Raw genomic sequence first — 14,910 nt, 5'->3', positions numbered from 1 at the left:
TGCGTATGTTTTTTGTAATTATTCCTCTACCAATCTGTCTGTGGCCGATCATTCATACTGTATACAGTATATTCAATACTGTATACAAAACAGTGCTAGAAAAATCCACATGAGAGAACAAAATCACTGTTAGGGTGCAGCGGGTCTCACTTCTGCAGATTCGTAGCAAGAACCGCTGCAGATCCGGTACCATTCACCCCTATGATAGCACATACTCACAGCGGGATTGACATCCCGCTATGAATATGTGCTTTAACCCCCCGCTGTCCGCAGCCCCGCCGACACATCCACCATCCCCGACCACATCAGCCCATCCTCGGCCGCATTAGCCCATCCCCGGCCGCATCCTGCAGCCTGCTTCTGCCCGCATCCCCCCATCCCCGGCTGCATCCTGCAGCCCGCATCCCATATCCCCGCATCCTCCCCATCCCCGGCCGCATCCTGCAGCCCGCCGCTGATCTGAGCAGGACCGGAGTCGGCACCCTCACTGCAGCCGCGCCGCCGAGCAGGTACTGTATGCTCTCGGCGGCGGGCTGCAGGATGCGGCCGGGGATGGGAGGATGGGGGGAATGCGGCCGGGGATGGGGGGATGCGGGCTGCTGGATGCGGCCAGGGATGGGCTGATGCGGCCGGGGATGCGGCGGGGCTGCGGACAGCGGGGGTTAAAGCAAATATTCACAGCGGGATGTCAATCCCGCTGCGAGTATGTGCTATCATAGGGGTGAATTGATACTGGATCCGCAGCTGATCTCGCTGCGAATCCGCAGAAGTGATATCCGCTGCGGATCCGGTAATAGTGACTATGAATAAACCAAGCAACTAAGCAAATGTTTGCAGTCTCTTCTCTCTTCACTGTGAAACCAGGTTTTGTAGGTGTCGACTGCAAAGATCCCACATAACCAGAAATATTACCTCTAATAAAGTATAGAGAACTCCTACAGCATGTCCTGTCCTGCAGAGTAACCATCTGCATACACTAGAGATGAAGGTGTGAATCTTTCGGACTTTTGGTCCGAAAGCAGTTCGCTCTGTCGGCGTGCCTGTGATCCCGGCCGCATAGTTGCGCTCCCGGGAATATGCGGCCAGGATATTCTAGAGAATCGATCTGGAATTCCCTGGAATATCCTGGCCGCATATTCGCGGGAGCGCAACTATGCGGCCGGGATCACAGGCATGATAATAGAGCGCCGACAAAAGTCCAACAGTCCGCTCATCACTAGCATACACCAACACCTAAGAATAAAGGCTGTGATGGTCAATGGTGTAACCCTAATATTATTGTTTGTATACAGTACCATTACACTAGACGCAGATAGAAGTCAGTAACCATCCTTTGCCATTACCATTATTTAAAGCCAATAGAATATTATGCTGCCCATATCATATATCAGTGGAATATCATGGATATATGCTGGGATACCTTCAAAAAGGTATTCGGACGTATAACTTGTGCTACCCGAAGCGTGTCCGTAGGCTTTAATAAACCAAACATAGTCTTTTTATAACTATATTTGGAGTGTTTTATGATGGCATACATTTTATTTAAAGGACACAAAAGTGTAGGGTCTCTGGTCTGTTGAACCTTATAGCCATGATGCAGACACATTGCAGACACTGCAGAGTATCGGTAGGCCCTAGTTTTACAACAGAATACAACACCATATACAGTTGATCTTGAGCTCATAATTTGCAGCTAGTGACAATTCTTATCGAGATGATTTAATCTATTAGAACTTGTTAACAATATGTCCCGTGTGTACAATGACGACTTTGTATATTAGGATGCAGTAAAATTAGGTTTCGAGGACTTTTCAAGGAACCAGCACAGACTCAGCAGGACACACACTACAATAACTAGATTATATGAATACAGTTTATGCAGCTGGGAAACCCTTGTATATGGCCATTTAATATATTAAAGGGGTACACTGTGAAAGAAATTGTTTTCAAATCAACTGGTGCCAGAAAGTTACAGTATACAGGTTTTTAATTTAATTTAATAAGCTGCTGTATGCCCTGCAGAAAGTGATGTATTCTGTCTACTCTGACATAGTGCTCTCTGCTGCCACCTCTGTACGTGATAGGAACTGTCCAGAGCAGAGAGGTTTTCTATCGGGATTTTTCTACCGCTCTGGACAGTTCCTGACATGGAGGTGGCAGCAAAGAGCACTGTATTATACTGGAAAGAACACACAACCTCCTCTAGGGCATACAGCAACTGATTAGTACTGAAAAACTGGACATTTTTTAAAATAGAAGTAATTTATTGGGCGTTGTAACACCATCCGTTATTAAATGAAAAAATACATTACATTGATTGGCCGGGATTCCTTGCGGCTGCACAAAAAACGGACATGCCTGTTTTGTGCGTTTGGACTTTACATTGTGGTTTATGGGTAGTTGGAATGCGGACACACCCGAATACCCGCATCCCAATTCTAAAGAAATGAAGTTCATCCAGCTGGTATTTTTTCTGAAAAAGATTCACATGCAGGAACTCTGCAGTATATTATAGTAACAGTGGATGTGATTTTAAGAAATAAAAGGTAACCAATCACCTGAAAAATCAATATAACGCTATTAATCCATGCTAATACATCCTCTAACACACTATTACGAAAATATACGTTACCTTTCTTTCTATGGGATCCCGCCCAGAGTGTATACACATAGTATACGCTCCGGACGGGATCCCTATTGGCGCCGCAAACAACTGACATGTCAGTTTTCTGCAGCCGCTATTCATTGAATAGCGGCCGTAGAAAACCCTGTCAGTGCACACTATGGAGCGAGGGGCTATGCAATGTCCGGGAGGCCTCTGGATACTGATTCGGTGCGACCCAGGGTTGTGAATCACTCCCATAGGTACATGCCCACAACAAAACCCAGCCCTGGGGCCAGGACTTCATGGCCCTAAAGAAACATCCATATGACTCAGTGCTTCCCAACCTTTTCCACCTCGGGGCACCCCTACTAAATAATGTTCTACACAATATTAAAACTGCCATTTAGGACTCACGGGTGACGTCTTCTTTGATCCGAGACATTTACTTTACCTTTTCCTCTCCATCCGGTCCAGACCACCGTGTTGATTTCTTCCAGCTTCAATTCATCTCTTCAGAACCTTCCAGACAGACATCTTAGGCTCCGCACATTTCTAGCAACTTCCTTTCCTTTTTCCCTCCTATAGCCTCCCAAACTGCTGTGTACCCCCACACAATAATAATAATACCCCCTGATATGCCCCCTTATACTAATAATCCCCCTGCTGTGCTCCCACATAGTAATAATGCCCCACGCTGTGTACCACCATACAATAATAATGCCCCATGCTGTGCCCCCGCATAATAATAATGCCCCCTAATGTGCCTCCATCTACTAATAATGCCCCATACTGTGCCCCCACATAGTAATAATGCCAACTGTTGTTGTAATATAGTAATAATATACCCCCTAGTTTGCCTTTGATCATAATGTCCCCCATGCTTTTCCCCTCAGTATAAATGCTCCCCTCCCTGCTCTGCCTCTAGTAATAATGTCCCCCATGCTGTGCCCCCACCTTCTGTGCACCACTGCGCACGCACTGGCTTCTGACCGGGATATCTCCGTCCCGGGAGCGGGACTCGGCCAGATGAGGTCTGTATAAGGGGATCTAGCTGGGGGTCGGGAGCCCCCGGCACAGGGGGGTGACAGGTCTCCTTTAAAGTTTGTTTTCGGGGTAACCAGGGCAGGGACAGACGCTATAGATACATGTTTAGAAAGTGTGTTAGGGGATGTATTAGCACGGATTAATAGTGTTATAACGATTTTTTATGTGATTGGTTCCCTTTAAACGCTATATAAAAAAAAACACAAAATCTGAACATCAGTATACCTCGGACCTTTGGATAGAGGAGTCGAAATCCACAATAAACTTCAAAAACTTGTTTCAGTTCCCTGTGCCGCGGGTTGATGGGTGAAATGCTCTGCAAGGAAAAGTCTGAAGGATCCACAGTGGATAACCAGTGCTGCAGCTTCTTCATTTTACAGATCTGTGGAGGTCCTTACCATATAATTGTAGGATGACCCCCTCAAGTAATCTAGCTACCAGGATATTCATCTTGATTATTAATAAGAATACCTTTCTCTATGACATCAGAGTGCTAGAACTGGCCTCTATTTATATGTATGAACATTCTGGCAGGATGGGGAGACACCTGTTACTCCCTCACATTTGGCCTCATTCTCATAGGAATGTATGTTTTCATCTCTCTAGAACACAACAACCCACAGAAGAAGCTGGAGTGTGGCCAAACAACCAGTTTGAAACAGAGAGACTACAAGCAATGATCCTGGCATCAGCAAATGGTGAGTGTCCATGACGGGTAGTGTAGGAGCGTGATGCTAGCTACTGGATAGAAAGTATTTGCCATGCACCATTACGTCTAGTATTGGGAAATTACGTAGAGTGGTCAGGTATCTCCAGCTACTCCCATAGTGCACACATATGGCCACCACTCTTTTCTAATAGGAGACTTCAGACCCTGTTTTTTTTCTCGAGACAAAAGTTGGACCCCATTCGATCATGTAAAAGAAGCAAATACTGGTTGTGAGGCCCATTCAGTGAATCGCTGTCAGCCATACATCGCCCTGCGTAAACCAGTAATGTGCGGCCGACAATGATATAATAAATGGGCCGCACAGTTGAGTGCCTGGCGATGCCACAACCAACAGGTGCCGGTCAGAGAGTTCAGTCCTTGCCGCTGTTATAAAGTGATTGCTATGGGTCTACCCACTGGGACCTGCACTCATCCCAAAATCATTCACTTTCTGCTGAAGCAATTTCTTACTATATTTCTTTATATTTAAAAAATATATTTTTTTTTGTCCCAATACAAATTTCTATGACTGTCCATAAAGGTGTTGGTTCACAGGCGTTGCTCCACTCCTCACTGTGTGCCTCTGGCGTATAGCATGACATTATAATACAGAGAATTATTATCACCTTGCATATGTAGTTATTGAGCTCAGATGATTGCAGGTTTAGCTCTGTGATTGCAGGGCAGTGTCAGGCAGGATCACAATCCACAGATCTGACTGGGTATAAACTGCTGACATTGTTTTCTCACTGAAACATATAAAACAGTCAAAAAGCTAGCTATACACTCCACATAGCAACTAGCCATACACTTCCCATAGCAGCTATAGCCGCACACTTCTCTTGGCTTTCGGGTAGATTGCGAGTTGAACAGCTGTTTGTCCAATCCCCTTACCATATACAAGTGTGCATATATTTACTATGCCACATACATCCAGATGTTTTATGGTAAACAAATGAATGGGGAACGTTCCAATCCAGCCTGATCCTTGCCTACCCTGACATCTACCATTGGCAGAGAGGCTCAATGCCCATTAGATGGTCAGTAGAGATGAGCAAACCTGCTGTAAGCTGTGAACTCAAGTGATCAGCGTTTGAATCCCACTGCCTGGAGAAGTTATCGGGATTCAAATGCTGATCGTTCGAGTTTTCGGGGGTTTCACTCATCTCTATTGGTAAGCTGTTCCAACTGTAGACAGATTCATCCAAACTCCCATGTTCACATAACGTAACTAAATTATTAATCACGGCAGTTGTTGCCGATTTGCAACTCCGGCCGGAGAGAGAGAGAAGCATGCTGCACCCTGTGTCTCGGTGCAGGATACATGTTCTATAGTAAGTCTATAAAGCCTGCCTCCTGCACTGAAATGGGGGAGCAGCAAACCTGGGAAAAGAAGCGCACAGCAAAGCACTTCTTCTGGTTTGTTCTAACAATCTATGGGGTCTGAAAACTTAGACCCTGAATGATTCTCTGTGACATGTCAGAAGTTTTTTCAAGTGATAGTATTGCTTCACTGTAATGTCTATGGCCGGCCTAATCTATATTACAGCAGATGACATCTTGTCCTGTTGTTTTTTACCCGCAGGAAGTAGCTATTCTGATAGTGATTTAGGTGTCTGGACAGAAACTATAATAACATATAAGTGATCTCTCGGCTCTATGGTTGCTCCCCACAATGATGGGCTCATATTGATCGGAAACATGAGTGCTACAAATGGTGGACCTGTGCTATTAGCCGTGTCAGTTCAGTGTAATTCTCCGCTGTTATCATCTATGATCTCATTCCCCTGGGATAACAGAGCACATAAGGGCAGTCAGCTCAATAGATGGAAATATATTTGTTGTATCGAACAAGGACTTTGAATGAGATAATAAGCTGTTCCCGTCAGTCTGTACTTGTACGACACTCCTCCTTCTACTTATTTCCAAGCAATAGATTTTTTATATAATTGAAATAATGTCCAGATTTGTGTTCTACTTTAAAAAAAAAAAAAAAGGGGATTACGTACTGTTTATAGTTGCCCCAAGATCCTGTCAAAAAGCTCCATATAACTATATATATAAAAAGTTAAGACATTGACTGCTGCAGAATGGTTCCAGCACTCCCGAGCGTGTAGCATAAAATATAACTTTTATTTCATCTGTGCAATAAAAGGTTAATACCAACGCGTTTCACGCCATGGTTGCATGTAAAAATGCAGTATGTAAGGCTAAAAATGAAATGATAACCAATCATGGGCCTCTTGCGTCACTACCTGCAGGTACTGTGACTCATTAACTCCTTAGTAGATTCGCTACCCGTCTAAGTGTTCTGGTCATATGAGCGAATGAACAATAAGTGTTTTTCAACCACTGGTTGACACCATGTAAGCGATAATGTGAAACTACTTGGTTTTAACATTTTATAGCACAAATAAAAGTTGTGTTTTATGCTACACGCTTGGGAGTGCTGGAACCGTTCCACTTTCCCTAATCCACTAGTCTAGCATCCAGCCTGGTGTCCATTATGTTGTATTTTTTTTCTGGAAACTTTTTTAAATCATAGCATGTTGGATACAATTACTGAATATGGCCTAATCCACCAGCCGTCTATGTGCTCACATGAGGCTACAATTGCCATGATTATTATTATTTCATGCAGGTACTGTATATTGGTGTGCACACAATGTAGCAAAGAAATCTTATTTAGCAGTAATTTCTGATATTTACTAAATGATATTGAATCTGAAAGCAGCAAATGGCCTATTATTATAGAGCATACTTACCAACATCAACATTCTGTATATTAGGATATCAGTGAACACCCCAAGAATGGATACTTTTGGGCAGGCTTGGTATAATTTACACCTCTATTGTGGTCCAGATTACCCTACCATAATCACATCATGGGGGTCCCATCACACAAGCTCCCACCAGTAAAACTATTTGACATGTCTTTATGAGAAACATACTTGTAGTACGGGGGGAATTTATCAAACTGGTGTAAAGTAGAATTGTCTTTGTTTCCACTAGCAGCCAATCAGATTCCACCTTTCATTCCTTACAGAGTCTTTGGAAAATGAAAGGTGGAATCTGATTGGTTGCTAGGAGCAAATAAGACAATTCTACTTTACACCAGTTTGATAAATCTCCCCCTTAGTGTACTGTATGGCGTATTTGCTCAAGCTTTAGCCCAGATCACCCATAGGATATAATTACATTCCTAGAAATTGATCTCAGGTGACTTCAGTAGTATTTAAAATCCCAAGGAGGTTAGGCCTGACGGAATTGCAGTTGTGGCGGCAGGCATTTACATCTAAGGTGTACACGAGTGTTGCTACAGGTTAACATGCCTAATGCTAAAAAAGGTATCCTAAAGGTTATTGGTATACAAAGAAAAGGTATATTAAGATTTTATAATAAGAGTTATACATCCTGGAGAAATCCCCTTCTACTGTATCTTAAAAATATCTTCTATGTCTGGAAAAAAATGGGTTAGTTAGACTCCATGGCGAATTACCCAGAGTATAGATTACGGAACTTAACCCTTTAAGGACGTGGCCCATTTTCGTTTTTACGTTTTCGGTTTTTCCTCCTTGTGTTTAAAAGGTCATAGCACTTGCATTTTTCCACCTAGAAACCCACATGACCCCTTATTTTTTGCGTCACTAATTGTACTTTGCAATTACAGGCTGAATTTTTGCATAAAGTACACTGCGAAACCAGAAAAAAATTCAAAGTGTGGTGAAATTGAAAAAAAAAACGCATTTCTTTTATTTGGGGGAAATGTGTTTTTACGCCATTCGCCCTGGGGTAAAACTGACTTGTTATGCATGTTCCTCAAGTTGTTACGATTAAAACGATATATAACATGTATAACTTATATTGTATCTGATGGCCTGTAAAAAATTCAAACCGTTGTTAACCAATATACGTTCCTTAAAATCGCTCCATTCCCAGGCTTATAGCGCTTTTATCCTTTGGTCTATGGGGCTGTGCGAGGTGTCATTTTTTGCGCCATGATGTGATCTTTCTATCGGTACCTTGATTGCCCATATACGTCTTTTTGATCGCTTTTTATTACATTTTTTCTGGATTTGATGCGACCAAAAATGCGCAATTTTGCACTTTGGGATTTTTTTGCGCTGACGCCGTTTACTGTACGAGATCAGGAATGTGATTAATTAATAGTTCGGGCGATTACGCACGCGGCGATACCAAACATGTTTATTTATTTATTTATTTGTTTACTTTTATTTAAAACCTAGGAAAAGGGGGGTGATTCAGACTTTTATTAGGGGAGGGGGCTTTTTACTATTAACAACACTTAATTTTTTTTTTTTACACATATACTAGAAGCCCCCCTGGGGGACTTCTAGTATATACACTTGGATCTCTCATTGAGATCTCTGCAGCATAGATATGCTGCAGAGATCCATGAGATCGGCACTCGTTTGCTTTCGGCTGCTGCAGCCGAAAACGAACGAGTGCCGAGCCGAGGACGGCGCCATCTTGGACACGTCCCCGGCCGGCATCAGTATCGGAGATCGCTCCTCCGGGACAAGGTCCCGGAGGAGCGATCTCCCCCACTAGACTCCAGGGAAACGTTGCCTCCGGTCATCGGAGGCAGCTGTCAACTTTGACAGCTGCCTCCGATTAGCTAATTAGCGGGCACGGCGATCAGACCGTGCCCGCTAATAGCAGCGGTCCCGGGCTACTCGCGGCACCCGGGATCGCGGCACTTCAAAGCGGGGCCGCCGCGCGGCCCCGCTTTGAAGTGCAAGTGCGGACATATGACGTACCGGTACGTCATATGTCCTTAAGAGGTTAAACTAGTCATCAGAGTTGGCTGAATAAAAATATTCCGGGAACGTGATAAAGAATTTAAAACAGAGAGGAGAAGAAAAAAAGAGGCATTAGGTGATATTGATAAATTCGAAGGCAGTAATAAAGATTTCCAGGGTCCTTCTCACCTGGGAGGGTTGTATATAACCACAACATCTCTTATTGCACACAACAGTTAAGACCGGCCACAGCAGAAGAGACAATACCGCACACCTCTTAAGGTTCTGGAATGAGCATCAAGCATATTAAGAAAAAAAACCTCTTGCGCAGGCCGTTGTTCACACTCAATTTACTGGTCCTTAGAGATAACGTGTTTTAAAACCAATACTCCGCTCCTCATCAGGAAATAACAAGTACAAAAGCCACTTAAACCATTAAAAAGAATAACAGCCGGAAGTGGGTAAAGGGGTACATCTCTGGTCACCCCTCCTCCCTAAAAGTACAGTCAACGCTAGTGTATAAAGGACCCTAAATGGCATCAGTACATGTAAAAATGGCATCAAAAACATCCTTCTTAACCCCTTCCCACACGAGGGCGTAACATGTAGCCTGCCTCAAAGTTGACAGCTGCATCTAAATACTTTATTTTAGCCTTCCCTGGTGTCCAGTGGTGTGGATCACCTCCCCCCCCCCCCCGCGACATAGTCACGGAGGGGCGATCCTTGCATTCTTGCGGGGTCTGCGCAGTAATGGCCCTGATCCTGGCTCGGCATTCTATTGCTTTTGGCTGCAGCAGCCAAAAGCAATAGAACACTGATCTCATCAATCTATGCTGTATAACTATACTGCATAGATCTCTATGAGAGATCCGTGTGCATATACTAGAAGTCCCCCAGGGGGGCTTCTAGTATATGTGTAAAAAAGTGTTGTTATTAATAAAAAGCCCCCTCCCCTAATAAAAGTTTGAATCACTACCCTTTTCCAATTTTATAAATAAAAATACATAAATAAATAAATAAACGTGTTTGATATCGCGGCGTGCGTAATTGCCCGAACTATAAATTTATTTAATTCATGATCCTTTGCGGTAAACAGCGTAAGTGCAAAAAAATCCCAAAGTGCAGAATTGCGCATTTTGGGTCGCATCAAATCCAGAAAAATGGTAATAAAAAGCGATCAAAAAGTTGCATATGCGAAATCAAGGTACCGATAGAAAGAACACATCATGGCGCAAAAAATGACATCTCACACAGCCCCATAGACCAAAGGATAAGAGCGCTATAAGCATGGAGCAATTTCAAGGAACATATATTTGTTAACAATGGTTTGAATTTTTTACAAGCCATCAGATAAAATAAAAGTTATACATGTTACATATTGTTTTAATTGTACCGACTTGCGGAACAAATATAACATGTCAGTTTTTCCATAGGACACACGGTGTAAAAAGGAAGCCCTCCCCCCAAAGAAAAAGAATTGCTTTTTTTTTTCAATTTCACCGTTTAGTTTTAGGGTACAGAGCAGGATCGCCCAGCATGGGGGAGGAGCTACTGATAGCGCTACAGGACACACAGTCAGCTACTGTCAGTCAGCATAGTGCTTATTAATACAGTACTTAGAGTAGTTTTACTATAAAGTGGCCAACCCCTTTAAGTTTCAAAAGGGTAAAACTGAATACAAATACAGTACAGCTGTTCAAAACAACAGACAACATGGGCATCAAAAGATTTCAATGACCATCCTGTTCTCATAGGTAGAAATAAAAAAACTGTAATCCCCTCAGTGTAAAGAGTAGTAAGATCATCTAGATGTTTATGTTGCTCATCTACTTGGAACCAAAATGTGAATGTCCAGTAAAGTAAAATTATGTCTTTTTCCACTATGATTATTGATTATTGGCATGATCAGTTCAGTCCTTGGCCATGCACCAGAATACATCATACATTAGGGGTTTTTTTATTAAGTATCCTTTATCTGATCTGTATTTCTTTGATTTCCCACAGAAGCTGCTGAAGGAAGTTCTGCTATGGGAGGAGGAACAGGTACAATGGGCCTCAGTGCTCGCTATGGACCACAGTTCACACTGCAACATGTCCCAGACTACAGACAGAACATCTACATTCCAGGAACAACATCAACACTCACTAATGCTGCTGGGAAAAGAGACGGAAAAGCAGGGGCACCTTCAGGAAACAAGAAGAAATCTGGTAAAAAGGAGAAGAAATGAAGAAAATAATCCTGCTTGTAAACAGAGCAGAATCCCATAAGAACATCCCCAGCAAAAACCTCCGAGTGATGTTCAATGTCTTAACTACAAAGGAAAAGAATTGGTTGTGTCAGTCATCATCAGGGCTAGTAGCAGGGTCCTCTCTGCTATTAGAGCTTATGATGAGAATACTAGTACGGACACTGGATATCTGAGCCCTATCGAAATGCGCCAAGATTTTCTATTGGCCTACTTATATTTTGCAAAGTCACTTCTTAACCAATGATGTACTCTTATCACACAGAGCCCAGCCTCGCTGGGAGTATTCTGCATCCTTATTGAAATTCTTCCAATGTATATATGTACTGCTAAATAGTTATTTATAATTTATCAGCATCGGAGATGTATTCTTTAGGCTTTCTTAACCTACATGGCTTTTTTTTTTTAAAGCAGAAAACGATTTTAAAAAAAAATTTGCGTAAATTTTCTTTACAAGATAAATTTGCTTTTGCAAGGATTTTCTGTAAAGAATTTTTACGACACCCCAATTAATCAAAATATAAAAATGACAGAACAAAACAAATTATTTGTGGCTTAGAAAAAAAAATAAGAGTATAGCGTGTCTATAACAGGACTAATGCCAGTGTCTGGACCCTTTTGGGTAAGAATAATTCCATTTGTAAAATGTTCAGGGAACATGCTAGAATCCAGAAGATTTAGACCCTACAACAAGTCACAGTGTAGGGAGTGGGAAGGACTATGATTATTCTCGGCTCTTAAAGAGCAAGTCATTGGTTTCCATTGTTGCACCAAGGAATGCATGTGTAATTATTACTTTCCGTCAGCATTTCTACAGGATTGTCTTCCTTCTGCATGTAAGTACCCAGCATGGAGTGTATGCATTCTATATACAGAATGAGTAAAAAGTGAGCCCGTTTAAAGAAGGCCGGATAGTTAACCACTAAGAATTAGAGTTTCCACGGAGCCTCTCTGGCCCCAAAAAATTATAATAGAGATTGATATTGAGAGAGCTATCACTTTCAATCATACAATATTATTATGATCAATAATAAATCACAGTGTTTAAAAAAACAAAAATTGAGAAATTAAGTTCTTTCGAAAAAAATCAATGTAGTAAAAAAAGTACGAATAAAAATGGCCGCCACAAAAAAAAATACAAATAGTCTTACAAAACTTTTTAGATAGTTACCGTATTAGACACTGGTGAAATGAATATATAGATTCCCCCTTTATTTTCCCTTTTTTATTTCACATGTGATTTAGTTCTTTTGCAATTTTGTTTCATTGTTTCACACGTGATGTATGGTAGCTGCTAAGAGCCAGTAGCGCACGCTTATTGTTTAATGATGATTTTTTATTTTATTTGTATGTTTCACATATATTACAATATATTTTCACAGAGCAAAAATAAGAGGGCGAGAATTAAAGATGTTTGCAACGATCATGATGAGAAAATGTTGATTTTATACTCATTTTTGCTTTATTAGTTTCTGTTCTGGGAATTTTCGGAGGTGGATGAGAATTTCTGATGCCTTTTGAGCAGTGAAGCGTTGTACCTTCTGCTTGCTGCTTGACAATAATAACAGCACTACTTATATATGAAAGCATCATACACTAACCTCTGCCTACTATGCCAATGCCTCTCCTGTATCCGCAGGACGCAACCACTAATTCACCCTTTACATGGGTATCTACACAATAACCGTTTCAGAGCTTGTAACACTATTGAATAGGGCAGTCACACAAGTTGTTTAGTGCTAGGTGTTTTTTTTTTAGTTCTTTACTTTATAAAAAAAAACAAAAAACCTTCATTGTAGTATAGATGGTATTGTAATATAGTAATTACGTGATCCTTCCATCCCTGTATATAACTTGTGGGCTGCAGTACTTTACTTCCTCCTGTATCTTTCTGTGTGGTTTGTGATATAAATGTACATTAAATTGAATTCATCTGTCTTTTCATTGTGTCTATTTCTCTGACCTGTACTTTATGATTATAAATATGCTTTCACCCTTCTTATACCAGTATAGACTAATGTCAATGTATTACACTCAAGTTTTATACAATAATATTTATATTGCTTTTTCTTTCTTTGAAGAAAAAAAATAAAAAAAAGAGAAAATAAATAAAATGTTTTCTTCCAAACAATATTTCTCTGCTGGTTTTTACTTACTTTTAGTTTATTTGTATTGTATGATATGATTTTAGAGGCTTTCTCTATTTGAAAGGGCTGATGATAATGGGGTGTTCATATAGGCAGCGGAGGAGCAAGTAGGACAAAGAGGAACTTAAAGGGATAATTCCATCTCATAAAGATGGTTTCCTGGCCCCCTACAACTAACTTTAAAGGAATGTGTCATCAGAAAATTACCTACTGTTTCAATTATGTTTTTAGGTTAAACATATTTTTTATGAATTTTTGGTTCCTCTTTTTTAATAATTTTCCATTTTCTATCTATATTATAAAATAATCCTGAAATCTTGCAGTTTTTATTCTTATTTCTGGGGTTAAAACTAAGCTGAGACTTCCTGTTGTGTCTATGGTGATAAGAGGAGGCTGCTGTAAAGTGATCTGTACATCATTGCAGCAACATGTGACACCGGTAGATATAGGAGATAATAGCAGATCTCTGTAGAATGTTCTGTTCAGAGAGCGTGCTTAATGGTGTTTCACATTCATCTCAAGGGGACAGACTCTGTCTATTGTTGTCTATGTCCATGAGGCTTGCTACAAAGCATGTCACTAAATGCTGTTAAAAACAGCCCAATGTATAAAAAGTTAAATTTAAAAAAATTACAGTCATAAAATAGAAACAGATTAGAATAAAAGAACAGTTTTTAGTATGTGAACAGGTAAAAGAAAAAACTAGGGGACACATTCCCTTAAATACTGACATATTGCTTACCTCTTATGGGTCAGGCTGACAACAATATGTGAACACAGGTGTAAAGAGGTGTCAGGTGTTGGGGGCATTATTATGCTGTAAGGGGGACAAATGTATAAATATTATGTAATAAGGGGCACATAGGGGCATTAGTACAATGTAAAGAACATAACTGTGTGAGACCTAAAAGGGGCACTCTATTACTTTTTGCTACTGAGAAGATCACTGTGTGAGCACTATTACTGTATGAAGCACAAAAGGTGACATTATAAAGCTAGGCCTACATGGTGCCATAGGCTGTGACACAGGTCGAGCAGCTAAAGGTCAAACTCTTGTCATCCATGAATCACGCTGCATCTCAGCTAATGGAAGTGAATGCGATTGCATTGTGACCCCCAAATTGCTGCGGCCATAAATCAATCACGAATGGCTTTATGATGTTTGTCGGGTGACATTGGCAGCCACTTGCAATGCAAGCCCATTCCCTCACATGAATTAAGATGCAGCACTATACAGGGATCATGATATGGTGATCTCTAGGGGTCCCCACTTGTAATTTTCCTCAGGATCACACTGTCCAAAGCCAGATTTGCATTCACAACACATTGCAAAAAATTCTGCTACCTTGGCAGGGGCATAGACTTTTTCATACCATTGTAAATGAAGACATTTTTG

General features: G+C 41.2%; 1 protein-coding gene across 42 annotated transcripts in view; it reads left to right on the top strand.

The window, feature by feature from the left end:
* The window catches only part of LOC138791883 (protocadherin gamma-A4-like), a 255,016-nt gene extending 242,519 nt beyond the window's left edge, over positions 1-12,497 (top strand). For 41 of the 42 annotated variants that reach the window (XM_069969290.1, XM_069969259.1, XM_069969327.1 and 38 more), the window contains 2 exons: positions 4,256-4,347; positions 11,126-12,497. In XM_069969290.1, coding sequence (XP_069825391.1) covers positions 4,256-4,347; positions 11,126-11,349 — 316 coding nt within the window. In that variant the 3' untranslated portion in view covers positions 11,350-12,497. The remainder of the gene's footprint in view (positions 1-4,255; positions 4,348-11,125) is intronic. The other variant, XM_069969244.1, reaches the window with a different exon arrangement.
* The last annotated feature ends 2,413 nt before the right edge of the window (positions 12,498-14,910 follow it).

The sequence above is a fragment of the Dendropsophus ebraccatus genome, chromosome 1, assembly GCF_027789765.1.
Source record: "Dendropsophus ebraccatus isolate aDenEbr1 chromosome 1, aDenEbr1.pat, whole genome shotgun sequence".
NCBI lineage: Eukaryota > Metazoa > Chordata > Amphibia > Anura > Hylidae > Dendropsophus > Dendropsophus ebraccatus.
The sequence above is the reverse complement of the archived record's forward strand: the minus strand, read 5'-3'. Positions and strand labels throughout refer to the sequence as shown.